General features: G+C 40.6%; 1 protein-coding gene across 3 annotated transcripts in view; it reads left to right on the top strand.

Annotated features, from left to right (window-relative positions):
- Nucleotides 1–14,768, top strand: part of LOC141808006 (protein TANC1-like) — a 118,827-nt gene that overhangs the window by 86,879 nt on the left and 17,180 nt on the right. For all 3 annotated transcript variants that reach the window (XM_074694282.1, XM_074694283.1, XM_074694281.1), the window contains exons 11-15: nt 3,812–4,043; nt 5,108–5,274; nt 8,571–9,178; nt 11,617–11,725; nt 11,983–12,105. In XM_074694282.1, the coding sequence (XP_074550383.1) occupies nt 3,812–4,043; nt 5,108–5,274; nt 8,571–9,178; nt 11,617–11,725; nt 11,983–12,105 (1,239 nt within the window). The remainder of the gene's footprint in view (nt 1–3,811; nt 4,044–5,107; nt 5,275–8,570; nt 9,179–11,616; nt 11,726–11,982; nt 12,106–14,768) is intronic.

The following is a 14,768-nucleotide window of genomic DNA, read 5'->3' as shown; positions in this document are numbered from 1 at the left end:
TAGCAACTGAAATACGCTGCAATGAGTCGATAACCTGGTTGAATTAAGACTACATGTTGACTGAAACTCTCAGAGGCATCCTGTAACTTTTATTTCTCTGCCTGCGCTGAGTTTTATAAAGAATATAAGGCTTCATTATGGATTCCCCGTGCTTTCATTTCAAACACCTTTGTGAGGGCTGGTTGTTAGCTCTTTAAAGGGTGACACAGCTGTCTAATGGGACTCGTGTCACTGATCATACTTTCGTCCTCATTTTCAGTGTTACTTATTACATCCTGGTGTTCCTATTACGGGTTTAATACCCTCCGCGTGTCACAGATGCCTCTTTGATAGTGAAATGGGGCACGAGACAGCCAAGCATTTTGCGTCCACCGCTGGGAACAGGAAGGTTTGTGCACCAGGCAGCTGACTTTATGCCACTGAGACTCATCTAAATGTCTATGAAGCCCAAGCAATACCCCTCAAGCCAATTATTGTGTAAAGTGTTTCCAACAGGCGCCCTCCCAGGGGCTCTGTTCCTGTGATGTGTGAATACTGATGCAACAGCGAGCAGCTTCTGTCAAATTCTGTCAGTTCTTTTTAATCATTTTTAATCAGGCCTTCTCAAAGCACACACAGCGAGACCATTACGCTTTATGGCTTATTGCAAGTTTTTATGTCATTCTCCTGCGACAGGGATGAGAATAAATCTTTGTTTGTAGAATGTAATTTACTGCCGTACTGCTGGATGAATACTGCAGGTGCACTGCAGAGCGTTGCATCATAATTCTGGAGATTGTTAATGCTCATTGAGGAGGCTGTAGTCTGCCTGGCTCGTGTGCTGTCACTACAGGAGGCTGTCCACGTTATTTTACTCAAACAAACAGCTGTTAACTTTGATTTTCTTTATTTACTGAACATAACTTTGCATCTTTATGCGGTGGAATGAAGCTCTCAGTTTGTGTGGCATGAAACGCCTCAGGAATAGAGTGTCAGAGACAGTGGCGCAGGTTTCATTTCAACATTGGTGGGGACACAGCCAGCACCAGCACATTTTTTAAATGTGTAATGACATAATGAAAGATAAAGTGGCTGTTTTGTGATGATTAACTAAATTTTACTTCAAATGACTGCATTAAACTTTGCATTATACATTAACAACAAAACACAAGCAGATTGACAGCTCACGTATAAGCATTATGCTAGCTTTGGAGCATTGAGGAGCATAACTGGGTGTTAACAAAATCAACCAACCAGACTATGAGTTTTTTGTTTTTATTTTTTTAAAAGGCTGCTCTAATGAAAGGTCTCTTAAAGTAAAAAGTTATTTGCTCAAGACAAAACCTTTACATGAGCTGGTTTTTATGTATAATTTTCCATTTATGAATTGACCACTATGTCTCATTTTAAGATCACATGTTGCTGTAACCCTGCCACTCCACTGCTGTCTGACAAAGAGGATGGACCTGTTGCCTGAGAAAAGTGGAAGTAACAAACTAATTGTTAATAAGAGTGAGAAAGCAGTTGGAAATGGTGTTTTGCATTCATTAGCGGTTGCCCATGGGGAGGGACTGTTTTCTTCAGGTGCCTTGCGTTTTGTTGGGTGTTAAAGTCTTCCACCTTTCTTTTTTGCCTGGTATCCAGACCGGTCTCAAAGACGGTGACTTGTGGGGAAGGATTTAACCCTTTGTGTGCCGCATGAGGCACATTTTTTTCAACCCATTCAACCTTAATATTGGTGGGGACAATTCAGTCATCGTTTGAGATTGGTGTGGACATGTCCATATGGTCCATACAGTCCATACGCAATTCTACGCCCTGGGTCAGTGAGTCCTCACCACTGCCATGCAGTGTGCTTTAAAGAAAACATTACATCCCAGTCCCCTGTCTGCAGCAGAATGATGACTTTACAGTCAAGAAATTACCTCGTGATAAGGGATGCACAATATATATCGGTATCAATATTGGTATCAGCCAGTGTGTAAAAGTGGGCCGATATTTACTTATTAGCTGCCAGGTCATTTTTAGCGCATCTTGAATGATCTTTCAAGACCAAAATATTATTGTTTTTTTATGACCATGTAAACACCAAAACTATCTAAGAAGAGTGGACTCTCTTTTTTATGTCTCTCTTCCTGTTTTTGATCCAAAAAACAGACAAAATGCACCTTTTTTATCACGTTCACCTCAGCACTCCATGTTTTAATCCTCTTCATGGTCATCTTTTCTCACGATTGCGCCGCTCATTCTCCCTGAACTACCTCCACACATTATCTTAGATCGTTTTTTTATTTATTTATTTTTTTACCAATATTGATATGGGTAAATATTGGTTATCAGCCATAACAGTAATATTAATATTGAATATCGTATTGGCCCAATATTTATTTCTTTCGGTGCATCCCTACTTGTAATATTCTCTCTTTTTTAAGGGATGCAATAATCAGTTTTTGCCTCACTGTTTTGTAATTATTTTTTTATCTCTAATAGTCTTACTTTTGCATTTTTATAATGACATGTAAAGCAACTTGAACTAAATAGTGTTTTGTGTGAGTCCAAGGCTGTTGTATTAACTTAGCCATCATTAATGCCTCTGCTGGTGCTCTGAGCTTCAACCGAATATTATTCACTCACTGAGATTTCACATTATCTTTGCAGAGCCTCACATTACTTTGTCTCTTTGTAAAGAGTTTGGTGCGGGGACAACTAGTTGAAAAATGCCACAGACAAAGCCTCCACCTCAGGCCTTTGTTCCACCTAAATTGCAATCACTCGTATGACTCACGGACCCCTCTTTTGAGCACAGCCGTCACGACGCAGAGGACTGTTGTAGAAAGTCTGTGGTGTTATTGTTGCAGTCTAGACTAGCCTTGTTTCAGACCTTCAAATCACTGTCAACACCTTTTTATTTTAGTGACACAGGAGTTCATTTAATTATCGGCTAGTTTACACCCACATATGAGCCCAGACACATTACGGGAGAGCCCAGAATAGAAGAAAGAGAAATAACATTACAGGTCAATCCAAGTTTGTTTCAGAAGTTCTCTGCTGAAGAGGAAATTGTTTCTCTTTGAAATACATGCATAAAAAGTGAGTGATATAATAACTCACTTGAACAGAAAAATAAAAACACTCTCAGACTGGAAGGATTGAGGTGAAAGGAGACAGGAGTTGGTCTTTTAAAGAAGGTGGTCATCATAGTTGATGGATTAACAGGCGGCAGCATCCTGCAGAGGAACAGGTCACCTGCTCCTCCTCTGCTGCCACAGGAAGTGTGTCAGCTCCTCCAGGTTGGACTGTAATTAGAACAGAGTCAAACATCCCCAGGGCACCTCGCTCTTTCCTTCTTCCTCATCGCTGTCCCTCCCTTCTTCCTGTAAATCAGACCTCCTTTGAACACTGCAGTACTCTGCTCACACACACACACACACATACACACACACACACACACACAAGATCCTTCTTTTAGTTCTCCATCTGGGATCCACCTCGTACTTTTTATAGTAGAGTTTATCTGAGGTGGTCAGCCATCGCCCTGTTATCTCATCATCTCCTCGTTTTGGACTCATACTCATGATTTGATGACGAGACGAAATGTGTCTGCATAAGATGATCCATATAAGTGTTTATTAATTTTAACATTGTTACATGTGGTTTTGTTACATTAAGTCTTCAAACTTTATTCAGATGCTTTCAGCTCACTGAAATTTCCCAGCTTTTGTATTTATTATATAACTAAAGTCTCAGTTTATTTACACTTTAAGTATATGACTGTTTCTGATTCATGTGGAGTCTGAATTAACCCTACATCTGTGTGTTTTGTCTTCTCCAGGTGGTGGCGTACCACTACTGCCAGGCTGATAACACATACACCTGCCTGGTACCGGAGTTTGTACATAGTATAGCTGCCCTGCTGTGCAGAGCACACCAGCTCAGTGCGTACCGGGAGCTGCTGCTGAAGGAGCCCAACCTACAGAGCATGCTCAGTCTGCGCTCATGTGTGCAGGACCCCATGGCTGCTTTCCGAAGGGGGGTCCTGGAGCCATTGGCCAACCTTCGTAAAGGTAAACAACAAACACCATAGTAATACATTTAAAGACTTCCTGTGTTGAGCCTGAATCTGCTGAAGTCTTTTGTTCTTTAATAAATGCGTTTTACTCCAAAGTTCCCTGGGGAACATAAAAATAGGAACAATTCTGTAAATGCCAAAGTGGTTAGAAGTACTGACAGGCATACTAATCATTCTGCGTGTGTGACTGAACTTTTCTAACTTTAAAAAGTCAGCACATGCTGGATTTTACAAAAACAAAACTTGTTTTCAATGTTGTTTTAATCAAATGTAGAGCTGGACTCAGGTTGAAATTAGCGTAATTTTAAACCTCTGCTTTCTTTAAATACTTAGTGGTAAAGCAGAGAGCTGGTGAAGGCTAGGGAAATCTGAAGTTGCAGCATTTAATCTAACACAAAGAGACAACTTCAATCTGTATAGTTTAGTTCGAAAAGATAATAGTAAGCTTCAATACAAAGTAGATAATATCAAAAATAACACACACACTTCTAAGACAAGTTTCTTGTAACCACAGTGGTTTCCAAAATTCTGGAACACTTGGCAAATTTAAGAGATTTCTGTTGTTTTCTTGAATGTTAAAATACTCATTTAACAGAACCCAAAAAAGAACATTGAAAATGTTTGACTGGCCCTCAAGTTCTGACCTTGACTCCATCCAGTAAATGTGGGCTTGTTGAAGAATAATACGGTCAGGTCTTTTGCACATATTAAAGGAAAACTTTTGACTTAAGTTGCAGAAGGAATGAGATAACATTAGTGTTGAAGTTCTCAGGAAATATTTTATTCCAGGAACATGTGCTGCTGTAACTGCTTCAAAAGACAAACAAAATAAATATTAAAGTTGAAAAACAGCAGAACTCACTTCATCTGATATTTGTTTTGCTCAGCGCAACCATCTACATGTTTTATGATCAGGATTTGGAGACTAAAAAAAAGAATTTTGCAACAGTTTTAACACCATCTGTTGAAACCTGTCAGCATCCAGGTTAGTTTAGCCAGTGTCCCCCTGCACTGCATCTCACTGCTAACAGCTGATCTTTGTTGGTCATTGTTTTCCAGAGCGGAGGATTCCAGAGGAGGACCACATCATCTTAATAGACGGACTTAATGAAGCCGAGTTCCATAAACCTGACTACGGAGACACCATCGCTTCATTTATAACAAAGATCATCACCAAGTTCCCTCCCTGGCTCAAAGTGGTGGTCACTGTCCGCGTCAACCTGCTGGTAAGACACACCCAGTCATCATTAAGCTTATGTTTCATGTGTTGAGCTTGTCGTAAATACTTTGTCTGATCTAAGCAGAAAGGATCTCTCAGACTTGAGTGTAGAATAAAAAAGAAACTTTAAGTCTGATCTTCTGCTGCGTCTCACTGAGCGACGTCAGACCTGGTGGATTCTGACAAGTGTGAAAGTTGAAAGGTTTTCCTTTGCCTCTCCATCTTGTCATCCTCTGCTCTCTGCTGAGCGAATTTTAAGCTCATCGAGGAACATTCAACAAGAATGGAAATATCTGTGACCCAGGATTCAGCGCTGCATGACAGTAAAGGAGCAGTCATTCACTTTGAAGCGACTAGCTGGGAGCAAAAGTGACACTAGGTTTACTAGTTACAGGGACGTGCTCGGCTGGGCATCGAGCTCACACTGTGGAGAGCTGAGGCTTTGACATGCCTGAAGTGTCACACTATGGCTGATTTTCTTTGTTGGGACAAACTGTGAGCCCGGGATAATAATGTGAAAGCTGACTGACTGAAAGCCAGAATCCAGTTATTAATGCAAAGGCAGAAGCCATGCAGAGGTAGGGACCATCAGTATGCACTGCACTTCAGACCTTATTCATTTGTTTTTATCCTGCAACAGTGAGGCAGAATTATTATTCAGTTCATGCAGAGTTTCTCTGGATGTGCAAATCAATACAATGTAACTCTGACATTTCTACTCTGCCTGATTCAGTCACCTCCACCTGTTTTTTAGGAGGGATTTATGATGTTAAAAGTTTTATTGAATGTTGACATCTTACTTCACAAAACGCATTTCTCTCAAACATGCCGTCAAATCGAATACCTTCGTCTGATGCATGAAGGCAGTTTTAAACCGAGGTGAATTTACATGTCATAACGTTTGAGAGAGCAGAGGATAAAAAGATGAATCATTCAACAGAAGCCACTAAAAATACTGCTCACTTTGCAACCCCAGCGTCATATTGTTGCATATGAGTGTTATGGAAATGTCACAGCTTTGTTTTGCACTTTGAGCAAACAAATAGGCTTTCACCCCCGAAGGACAGGTCTCAAAGATATCGGCCTTTGCTTTGCCAGACTAATATTTGCTGTATCTCTGTGGTGTTGCTTGCACTGCTCCCACCTCTGGGATTAGGATCAGTGACTCTGTGCATGTGTGGATGGATACATGTGTTTGTGTGTGTGTGTGTTTACTGTACCTTGTCATGATGAAGGAGGGAGAAGTGTTATCTCACTGAGGCAATGTTTCTTTAGCCTCAGACCGGCTGTGGATTGAAGGATTAAGGTGCATTGATTTCTCCAAGCCGCAGGACATAGATTGAAATGTGAGCTCAGGCTCAGGCCTTTGCTAGAAGTGTCACTGCCCCCCTCCCACCAGCTCCACCACTATCCAATCCATCCAATCCATCCCCTGCCTCTTAATACTCACTTTTACAGTCTTGTTTTTGTCTTGGCCACACTTCCAGCTGTAAGGGTTGGCTTTGGTCTGATTGCTGAGCTTGTTTGCTTCTCTCTGCAGCTCAACAACAGCTCTGATAGTAAACAGTCAGAAAGCTTTTTTTCTATCTAAATGATGGGTGTCAGGTTAATGATGACTCTTCTATTCATCTGTTTGTCTGTATTAAGTTAATTTTTGGAGAATAGCCAGAAAATGACTCATCCTTGTGCAGGATTTGTGATTACAGTCAAACATTTTTCTATTGAAGCTCCTGTAAAAGTTTTTATCTGGTTATGAAACTCACCTGATTTAAAACTGATGCATTTATTGATGTGGAAAGATGGCCAGGAGGATGTCTGATTATTTCTATAGAGCTGTTATAAAACTGTTTTTCTGTTACCTCAGCATTGCGCTGCAAAAAAATGAAATCTTATCAGTAATTTTGTCTTATTTTGAGTAGAAAATGTCTTTACAGACTCAATGTGAGCCACGTTTACCTGAATAGTCCAGGAAAATGTCTTGTTTTGAGTCATTTAAAGATAAAAATGAGGTCTGAAAGGCTTAGAACAAGTTAAAAAAATCTGCCTTTGTTACAAGCAATTCAGACCTATTTTTTGTCTTCGAACAACTTGAAACAAGGTATTTTCTGGACTGCTAAGTTGATTGTGGCCCATATATAATAGAAAAAAAAAGAAAATACTTTCTTTATCCACAAGAAGTAATTCAGGAGTCACAGCAGCAATCAAGAAAACAAAAGAGAGTGTATAGAAAGTGCAAAAAGGTCCATAAGAAAATAGATGATGACAGCTTGTCCATCATTGTCCAGTTCAGCAAGCCTCCACCTCCACAGGGTCCAGGACTGAGCTTCTTCAGTCTGTTCAGTCTCTGTCTCCTGGATCCTGTCTGCTCACAGTAGGTGAAGCTCTTCCAATGTGGCGTTGGTGTTCAGTGTGAGCTCCGTTAGCCATGTCTGTGAATAGCATGATGCTACTCTGCCCTCTGGTATTCCCTCTGTTGCTGGGTTAGCACAGCTAGCTCTTCCATCTTCTTGGAGATAGATCTTACATTCCCAATAACGATGGATGGACGGACAGGTCGATGTTGTCACTTCTTAGCTCACACCTCAGAACCAGCACGTCGTCTTCATCTCCTTCTCCTCAGCTTGTGGGAAACATCAGGCCTTGCACCAGTTAGCATTGACCTGCTACAGGCTGCTAACAGCTGATTTCACATGTAAACAATGCAGCCATGGTTACATGTAGGCTCTCCAGACTTACACAGGAGCAATAATAGTAAAAATACCACTGAAGACAAAACTAGTTTGGTGTCCACGACCAACAAATGAACCATACAAAGAAATGATCCACTCCAAATGCAAAAAATATGAAAAAGAGGTGAAAAAATTACAAGAAACAGACAAGAAAGAGGGAGCTGCGCAGCAGACAGCCACAACAGGGTGGCCCCTAGCAACAATATCAAGTATAATACGACTATTTTTACTTAAAATAAGACAAAAACACTTGATAAGGTTTCGTTTTTTTGCAGTGTTGTCAGGATGATTAGCAGCCTCACACTGAAAGTGACTGTGTTTACATTTTCCAAAGAGAGTTTCTCAGTGGGTGATTCGTCTCACTGTACAAAGAAAGCAGGAGGAGGATTGTATTCACCTCCTCATGGACAGGACACAAAGAGATGATAAACACTGTTTGGTCCACAGGGGTCAGCAAGATAGATGCAAACTGAAAGATCCCCACAGGTGTTTTAGTATAGTTGGCGAACAGAATGGCATTAAAACCATGGTGTATAATCTGTCACTCATTGTCGTCACCTTGTCTCCTCCACAGGAGATCACCAGCCTCCTTCCCTTCTCCAAGATCTCCCTGGATGACTTTACAGACAACAAAGAGATAAGCAGCGACCTCAACGCCTACATCCAGTACCGAATCAATGGCAGCAAGGATATCATGAACAACATTAACCTGAACGGCAAAGCTGACCCCATCACCGTCGGCAAGCTCAGCAGCCACCTGATCGCCCGCAGCCAGGGCTCCTACCTGTACCTCAAGCTGACCCTGGATCTGTTCGAGAGGGGCCACCTGGTCATCAAGAGCTCCAGCTACAAAGTGGTGCCTGTCTCCGTGGCCGAGCTCTACCAGCTACAGTGCAACATGAAATTCATGACCAACTCGGCCTTTGAGCGCTCTCTGCCCATCCTTAATGTGGCGCTCGCCTCCCTGCACCCTATGACTGATGAGCAGCTGTTCCACGCCATCAATGCTGGTTTCATGCAAGGCGAGCTGCAGTGGGACGACTTCCAACAACGCATGGAGCTGCTGTCGTGCTTCCTGATCAAACGGCGGGATAAGACGCGCATGTTCTGCCATCCCTCTTTCAGGGAGTGGCTGGTGTGGAGAGCTGACGGAGAGAGTACAGACTTTCTCTGTGATCCCAGGTCAGTGCTCTGCTTTGTAAGCAAATGCAGCAACTCAGCAGCTCTCCCATGGGAAGGACTGCGTCAGACTGCCAAAGCATGACTCCTCAAAAAAAGTATGCATAAATATGCTTGCAACACATATAAAATCCAGCTCCAAAAATCTTTAGGAGAGAACAAATCAAGCCAAGACGATAATTAAATATTTGCTCTTTGAGTGCCAACAGTATGAGCAGCAGACGGCACTCTCATGTCTGATAAACAACCATCATTACTTCTCCGAGTGGTTTTAAATTAGTTGCTAATAGTATGAGTCATGACCATCACTTTGCATGAGAAGTAAATATGAGAGACAGCAAGTCGACCGTCCTCATCAAAATGTGCAGCATGACTCACGTCTTAGTCACAGAGAAAATCCGGGCTGTGATGTTCCAGGTATTTGTTTAAATCCCAGGAACACATTATTTCAAATGCTAATGGAGAGTATAAGAAGTCATATAACCCTAATGCACACAGTCAGCTGTAGCTTTTGTGTAAGGTAGAAAGAATTTCAAAGACTTGAAGCTGAAAACTTATTGTTTCACTTTGTGAGACGGACTTATATGCTTTAGTAGTGTGGCAAGCCGTAGTATCATTGAAAAGCTAAGTTTTAATATCCAAAATAAACATTGTAGATATCAATTGACTAGTTGTAACTACATTTTGGATAGTAAATTTTAATTCAAGATATCTGTAATTCAAATTGGGTCTCAAATGTAAAATATCTGTCATCAAAATTTACTTCAAGATATCTATAATTTAATTATAGATATCTACAAGTGAATTACACTGCAGAAACTGGAAACCCCATCAAGTGTTTTTGTTTTATTTTAAGTAAAAATGGTCTTAGATATTATACTTGATACGAGCCACATTCAACTTATCAGTCCATAAAATGTTGTTTCAAGTTGTTTCAAGACAAAAATGAGGTCTGAATAGCTTGTAACAAGTAAAAAAAAATCTACCAATGGAACAAGAAAAATTTGCTAGAAAATTTTCCTGCAACTAGAATAATGTCTTAATTCAAGCAACTTTTCTCTTGTATCATTGGTAGATTTTTTTTTTACTTGTCACAACAATTTAGATCTCATTTTAGTCTTAAAATAACTTGAAATTAGACATTTTTCAGGATTATTCAGGTCATTGTGGCTCATATTAAGTCTAAAAAGACATTTTCTACTGAAAATAAAGCAAAAACACTTGATAAGGTTTCAGTTTTTGCAGTGTATGACTATCCCCTAATTCCAGTTTTAAGATACCTACATTTCCATTTTGACTGGTCAAAATTCTATTTTCAGATATCTACAATTCATTTTGCCTTGTCAAAATTTGAATTTGGATATCTGAAAAATAAATTGTAGACATGTTGAGTTCAAGCGAATTAAAGTTATCTGTAATTCTGATTCTGTCTAGTCAAAATGTTGTAGAGATATCTACAATTCATTTAGAGATATCCATAATTCACATTTTGGATATCGGGAATGAAGTAGTAGATATCTTGAATGAGAAACCACATACACATGAATGGTGAAAAGTGGCTCCTGTCAAAATGACGTTGTAGATATCTGAAAGGACAGTTGATGATAGACAGAACATATTTGCAGATATCTGAAATGTTCTTCTTGTCTTTATGAAATTGAATCATAGATATCTGCATCCCGTATCCAGTCTAGCTTCTAAATGTTCAAACAGCCTGCCATGCTAGTGGTGCTACCTAATTGTAATTCTGGACCCCATCCTCAGACACATCAGAGGCCTCAGTCATTCACACTCAATAAATTGGATGATGTCACCCCAGCTCACTGTTTTTTTCCCCCCTCCCTGTTGCTTGTCAGTATCACCTCTGCGTTCACAGCAGTGTTCCTTAAATGGACCCGAGCCCAGCTTCATATTCTGGTCATTCACAGCCCTCCAAGTCTGTCATTAAAGAAAAAACAAAGGCTCGCAGTCTGGCACGGCGAACGCACATGCAGACAAAAGCCTGCTGCACTGCCTCTCTGTTTGTGCCTGGGCATGACGAGGGAGAATTTATAACGCGATCAAAGTGATCTGCAATCATGCATGTCCTTTTAATGAATGCTGCATTAATTAACAGCAGAGAGTCTGAGCGAGGAAGGAGGAGAAAACCCAGGGGTTTCACACTGTTTCCAAACTTTCAGTGAGGCATTGCTCAGCATTTATGCACTACCTTATTTGCACAAGCGACGCCAGGAGCATCCACAGCTGAAATGACTGAGTAGTTTCACGATAGAGCAGGCAGATAAACAAGCAAAGAGTTACTACCTTGAGTTTATCCTGGGGTGAAAAACCAATCATACAAATGTCAACTTTTACACTGCAGCTCGTGTCTTCCAGCTCTCTGTTGGCACACCTTGTCTGATTAACATCAAAATGTCCTTTGTGTTGTTTTCTAACCCTAGGACTGGCCACGCTCTCATGGCCTTCATGCTGTCTCGCCAAGAGGGGAAACTGAATCGTCAGCAGACCATGGAACTGGGACACCACATCCTCAAAGCACACATCTTCAAGGTACGAGGATGAAGCCTCTACACGCTCTCTACATTCATCTCAGATTATAGTCAGTCTTTTGTAGACTTTCCATGGTGTTCACTCTGTTATTTATGTGAGTGCAGTTCACCCGAGGATAAGCTACGGGATGTGAGGAGAAACAGTGACAGCTTGTGCATGCTCAGGTTCAGTGACTTGACGAATGTGTGTTTTTGCATTCACATATGCATTAGCTCGTGTGTGTGTGTGTGTGTTTGTTCATGTGTTTGTGCGTGCAGGGCTTGAGTAAGAAAACAGGTGTGTCATCCAGCGTGCTGCAGGCTCTTTGGATAAGCTGCAGTGCTGACGGCCTCTCTGCAGCTCTGGCCTCCCTGAGGAATCTTTACACACCAAACGTCAAGGTAAACACACTCTCCAGCTCTTCTGTGGCTCTTGTTGTAAAAAGTGGAAACAGACTGGGTATAACTCTGAAAACTAAACATTTGCAAGGTCATCTTCTTCCATGCAAACTCTACTCCTTATGTCTCCTTGTCTGTCTGTAATGGACTCTTTCTTTTTTCTGTTGATAAGTCAGACTAGTTAATGAACAAATAATCAGTTAATTACTTGATAATTAAAAAAGTTTCCCCTCAAACTCCCAGTGATTGGGACATCTGTCTTCTTTTAATCTCTTTTTGTGAATTTCTTTAGAATTTCACAGATTGTAATTAAGTTGTGATTTACTATAAATGTCACAGGCTGTTCCTTAAACCTCAGCACAGGGAGTGTGAGCACAGCACAGAGAAAGGGTCACCATGGAGAGATAAATGATGTTTAAAGGCTCTGGACTGGTGAAGGCTGTTAGTGGCATTGACTCTGTCCATATGCATCTGTTATTTACAAGCTTCAACTGTGGACTGTGTCATTGTCCACATCACATGTCTTCATTTTTACAGTCAGTGGTGCCTTGACTTAAAAGTTTGGTTAATCCATTCTGGACCTCTGGACACCACAATTTTTTTGGTTACATGTTTTTACTAGGGATGTTCGATACCCATTTTTTTTCAGATTGATACCAGTAAGAGTACTCCTTCTTGAGTACTCACTGATACTGAGTACCGAAACTCCTAGTACTTTTGATACGTAAAATTTTGATTAACAGTGACTGATCATTTTGATCAAAGACAGCACAGTCACTCTGACATTAAGTCCAAATAAAACACAAACAACTCTCTCTGAGTTTAGAACTTTTTTTAACAATATAAAAAATATATATTAAAAGTGTACAAGAAAACAAACAACTGTCAGAGTTTAAGTATTTTTTAAAGTAAACTTAAGTGCAAAATTAAAAAGTTTACCTGCTAACTCTTCCTGGTTCATTCATATTGTCTGAACAGGACCTGGTGCACATTTGCAGTGGTGTTAAACTGCAGCAATTAGCAGCATCTAGTGGTGAGGAGGACTTGCTCGACATACAGTGTGTGCCAATAGTAAAATTAGCGACTCAGACAGGAGACGTTTTTTGAACCAGGCTGTGAATAGGTTCATTTCTGCTTTGAAAACAGCTTTTTTTTTGGCTTGGTGTGTTTGTGACTTCCTGTACTTATGGAACCAGCCTCAAGCGAACACTGGAGAAACAGCAGATTTCAACACTTCAGCGTTGTCTCATATTCTTAGACTGGAGGCTGCTGCTTGGTCCTGGGTATCAGCTACGGGTATTGGTAGCCTTTGTGAGTACTGATACCTCAAAAAAAGACTTGTATTGCTCCAATACCTGATACCGGTATCAGTATTCACCCATCCCTAGTTTTTACATCAGAAAATGTACTCATAAATAATGACTATTGTATACAAACACAAAACAATAGGATGTACTGGAATAAGCATTGTGAGAATAATGTTCAGCATTTACCATCAGATGACTTGAAGATGCTGATAGAGGTGGAGGAGAAAAGCTAATCTGAATAACTGAACCTTGTTTACAAGTTTTAAGTTGTTGAAAGACAAAAATGAGGTCTGAATTGCTTATAACAAGTAAAAAAATCTGCCTATGGAACAAGAAAAAAAATGTTTGAAAATGTGCATGAAACTAGAATAATGTCTTATTATAAGTAATACACTGGCAGATTTGATTTTATCTTGTCATAAGTCATTCAGACCTCAATTTTGTCTTTGAATAACTGGAAACAAGAGATTTTCTGGACTGGACAAGTAGATATGGCTCATATTAAGTCTAAAAAGACATTTTTTACTGAAAATAAGGCAAAATGATTTGATAAGATTTCAGTTGTTTGCAGTGAGAGGCGGCTCGTATCTTGAAAAACTGGTTAGTTGGGACATTCGTAAGTCAAGGTACCACCCGTATATCCTATAGGATAGTTTTATTCTTCTTATGGACGTTATAATGAGTTTATATAAAGATATGTTAAGGAAAATGTGTGATGTGGTTTGTGAACATACACAGTTCTGACCACTGACAGGAGACATGAATAATTCTAATCATCATGACACAGTGACACCTGTCAGTCTGTGCGACATGTTAGGCAGCAAGTGAACATTTTGTCGTCAAACATGACGTGTTAGAAGCAGGACAAACTGAGCCACTTTGACCAAATTGTAATGGCATGATGACTGGGTGTCCAAAACCTGCAGCTCTTGTCGGGTTTTCCTGCCTGCAGTGGTCCGTACCAACAAAAAAAAGAGTCAGAGGAAGGAAAAGCAGTGATCTAGCAACAGGGTCATGTGTGGTCGAGGCTGATTGTTGCACATGAATAGCAAAGGCTGCTGCATGTGGTCCAATAGAAGAGCTGCTGAAGCCCAGAGAGCTGTCGAGGTCGATACTGAGTCTGAGGCTACACGGAGCAGTTTGATACACGTGAGAGCCACATCGCCGTATCAAGCAGGTGTCATTAAAACCGTCAATACTGTGTTGCTTCTTTGGATGCCAACAGCCTGGATACTTATTTGGACACAAGAGGAGAAGAGACACACACAGATTTCATCTTTGGCAGTTAATAATATAATTTATGAATCGTGGCCATTCCAGGCTCAAATAGTCAGATGCTTATTTCACGCAGTGATAAGC

The sequence above is a fragment of the Halichoeres trimaculatus genome, unplaced genomic scaffold (genome assembly GCF_033239565.1).
Source record: "Halichoeres trimaculatus isolate MK-OKI-2021-1 unplaced genomic scaffold, fHalTri1.1 fHalTri1_scaffold_19, whole genome shotgun sequence".
NCBI classification, from domain to species: domain Eukaryota; kingdom Metazoa; phylum Chordata; class Actinopteri; order Labriformes; family Labridae; genus Halichoeres; species Halichoeres trimaculatus.
Note: the sequence above shows the minus strand (reverse complement) of the source record. Positions and strands in the feature narration are given on the sequence as shown.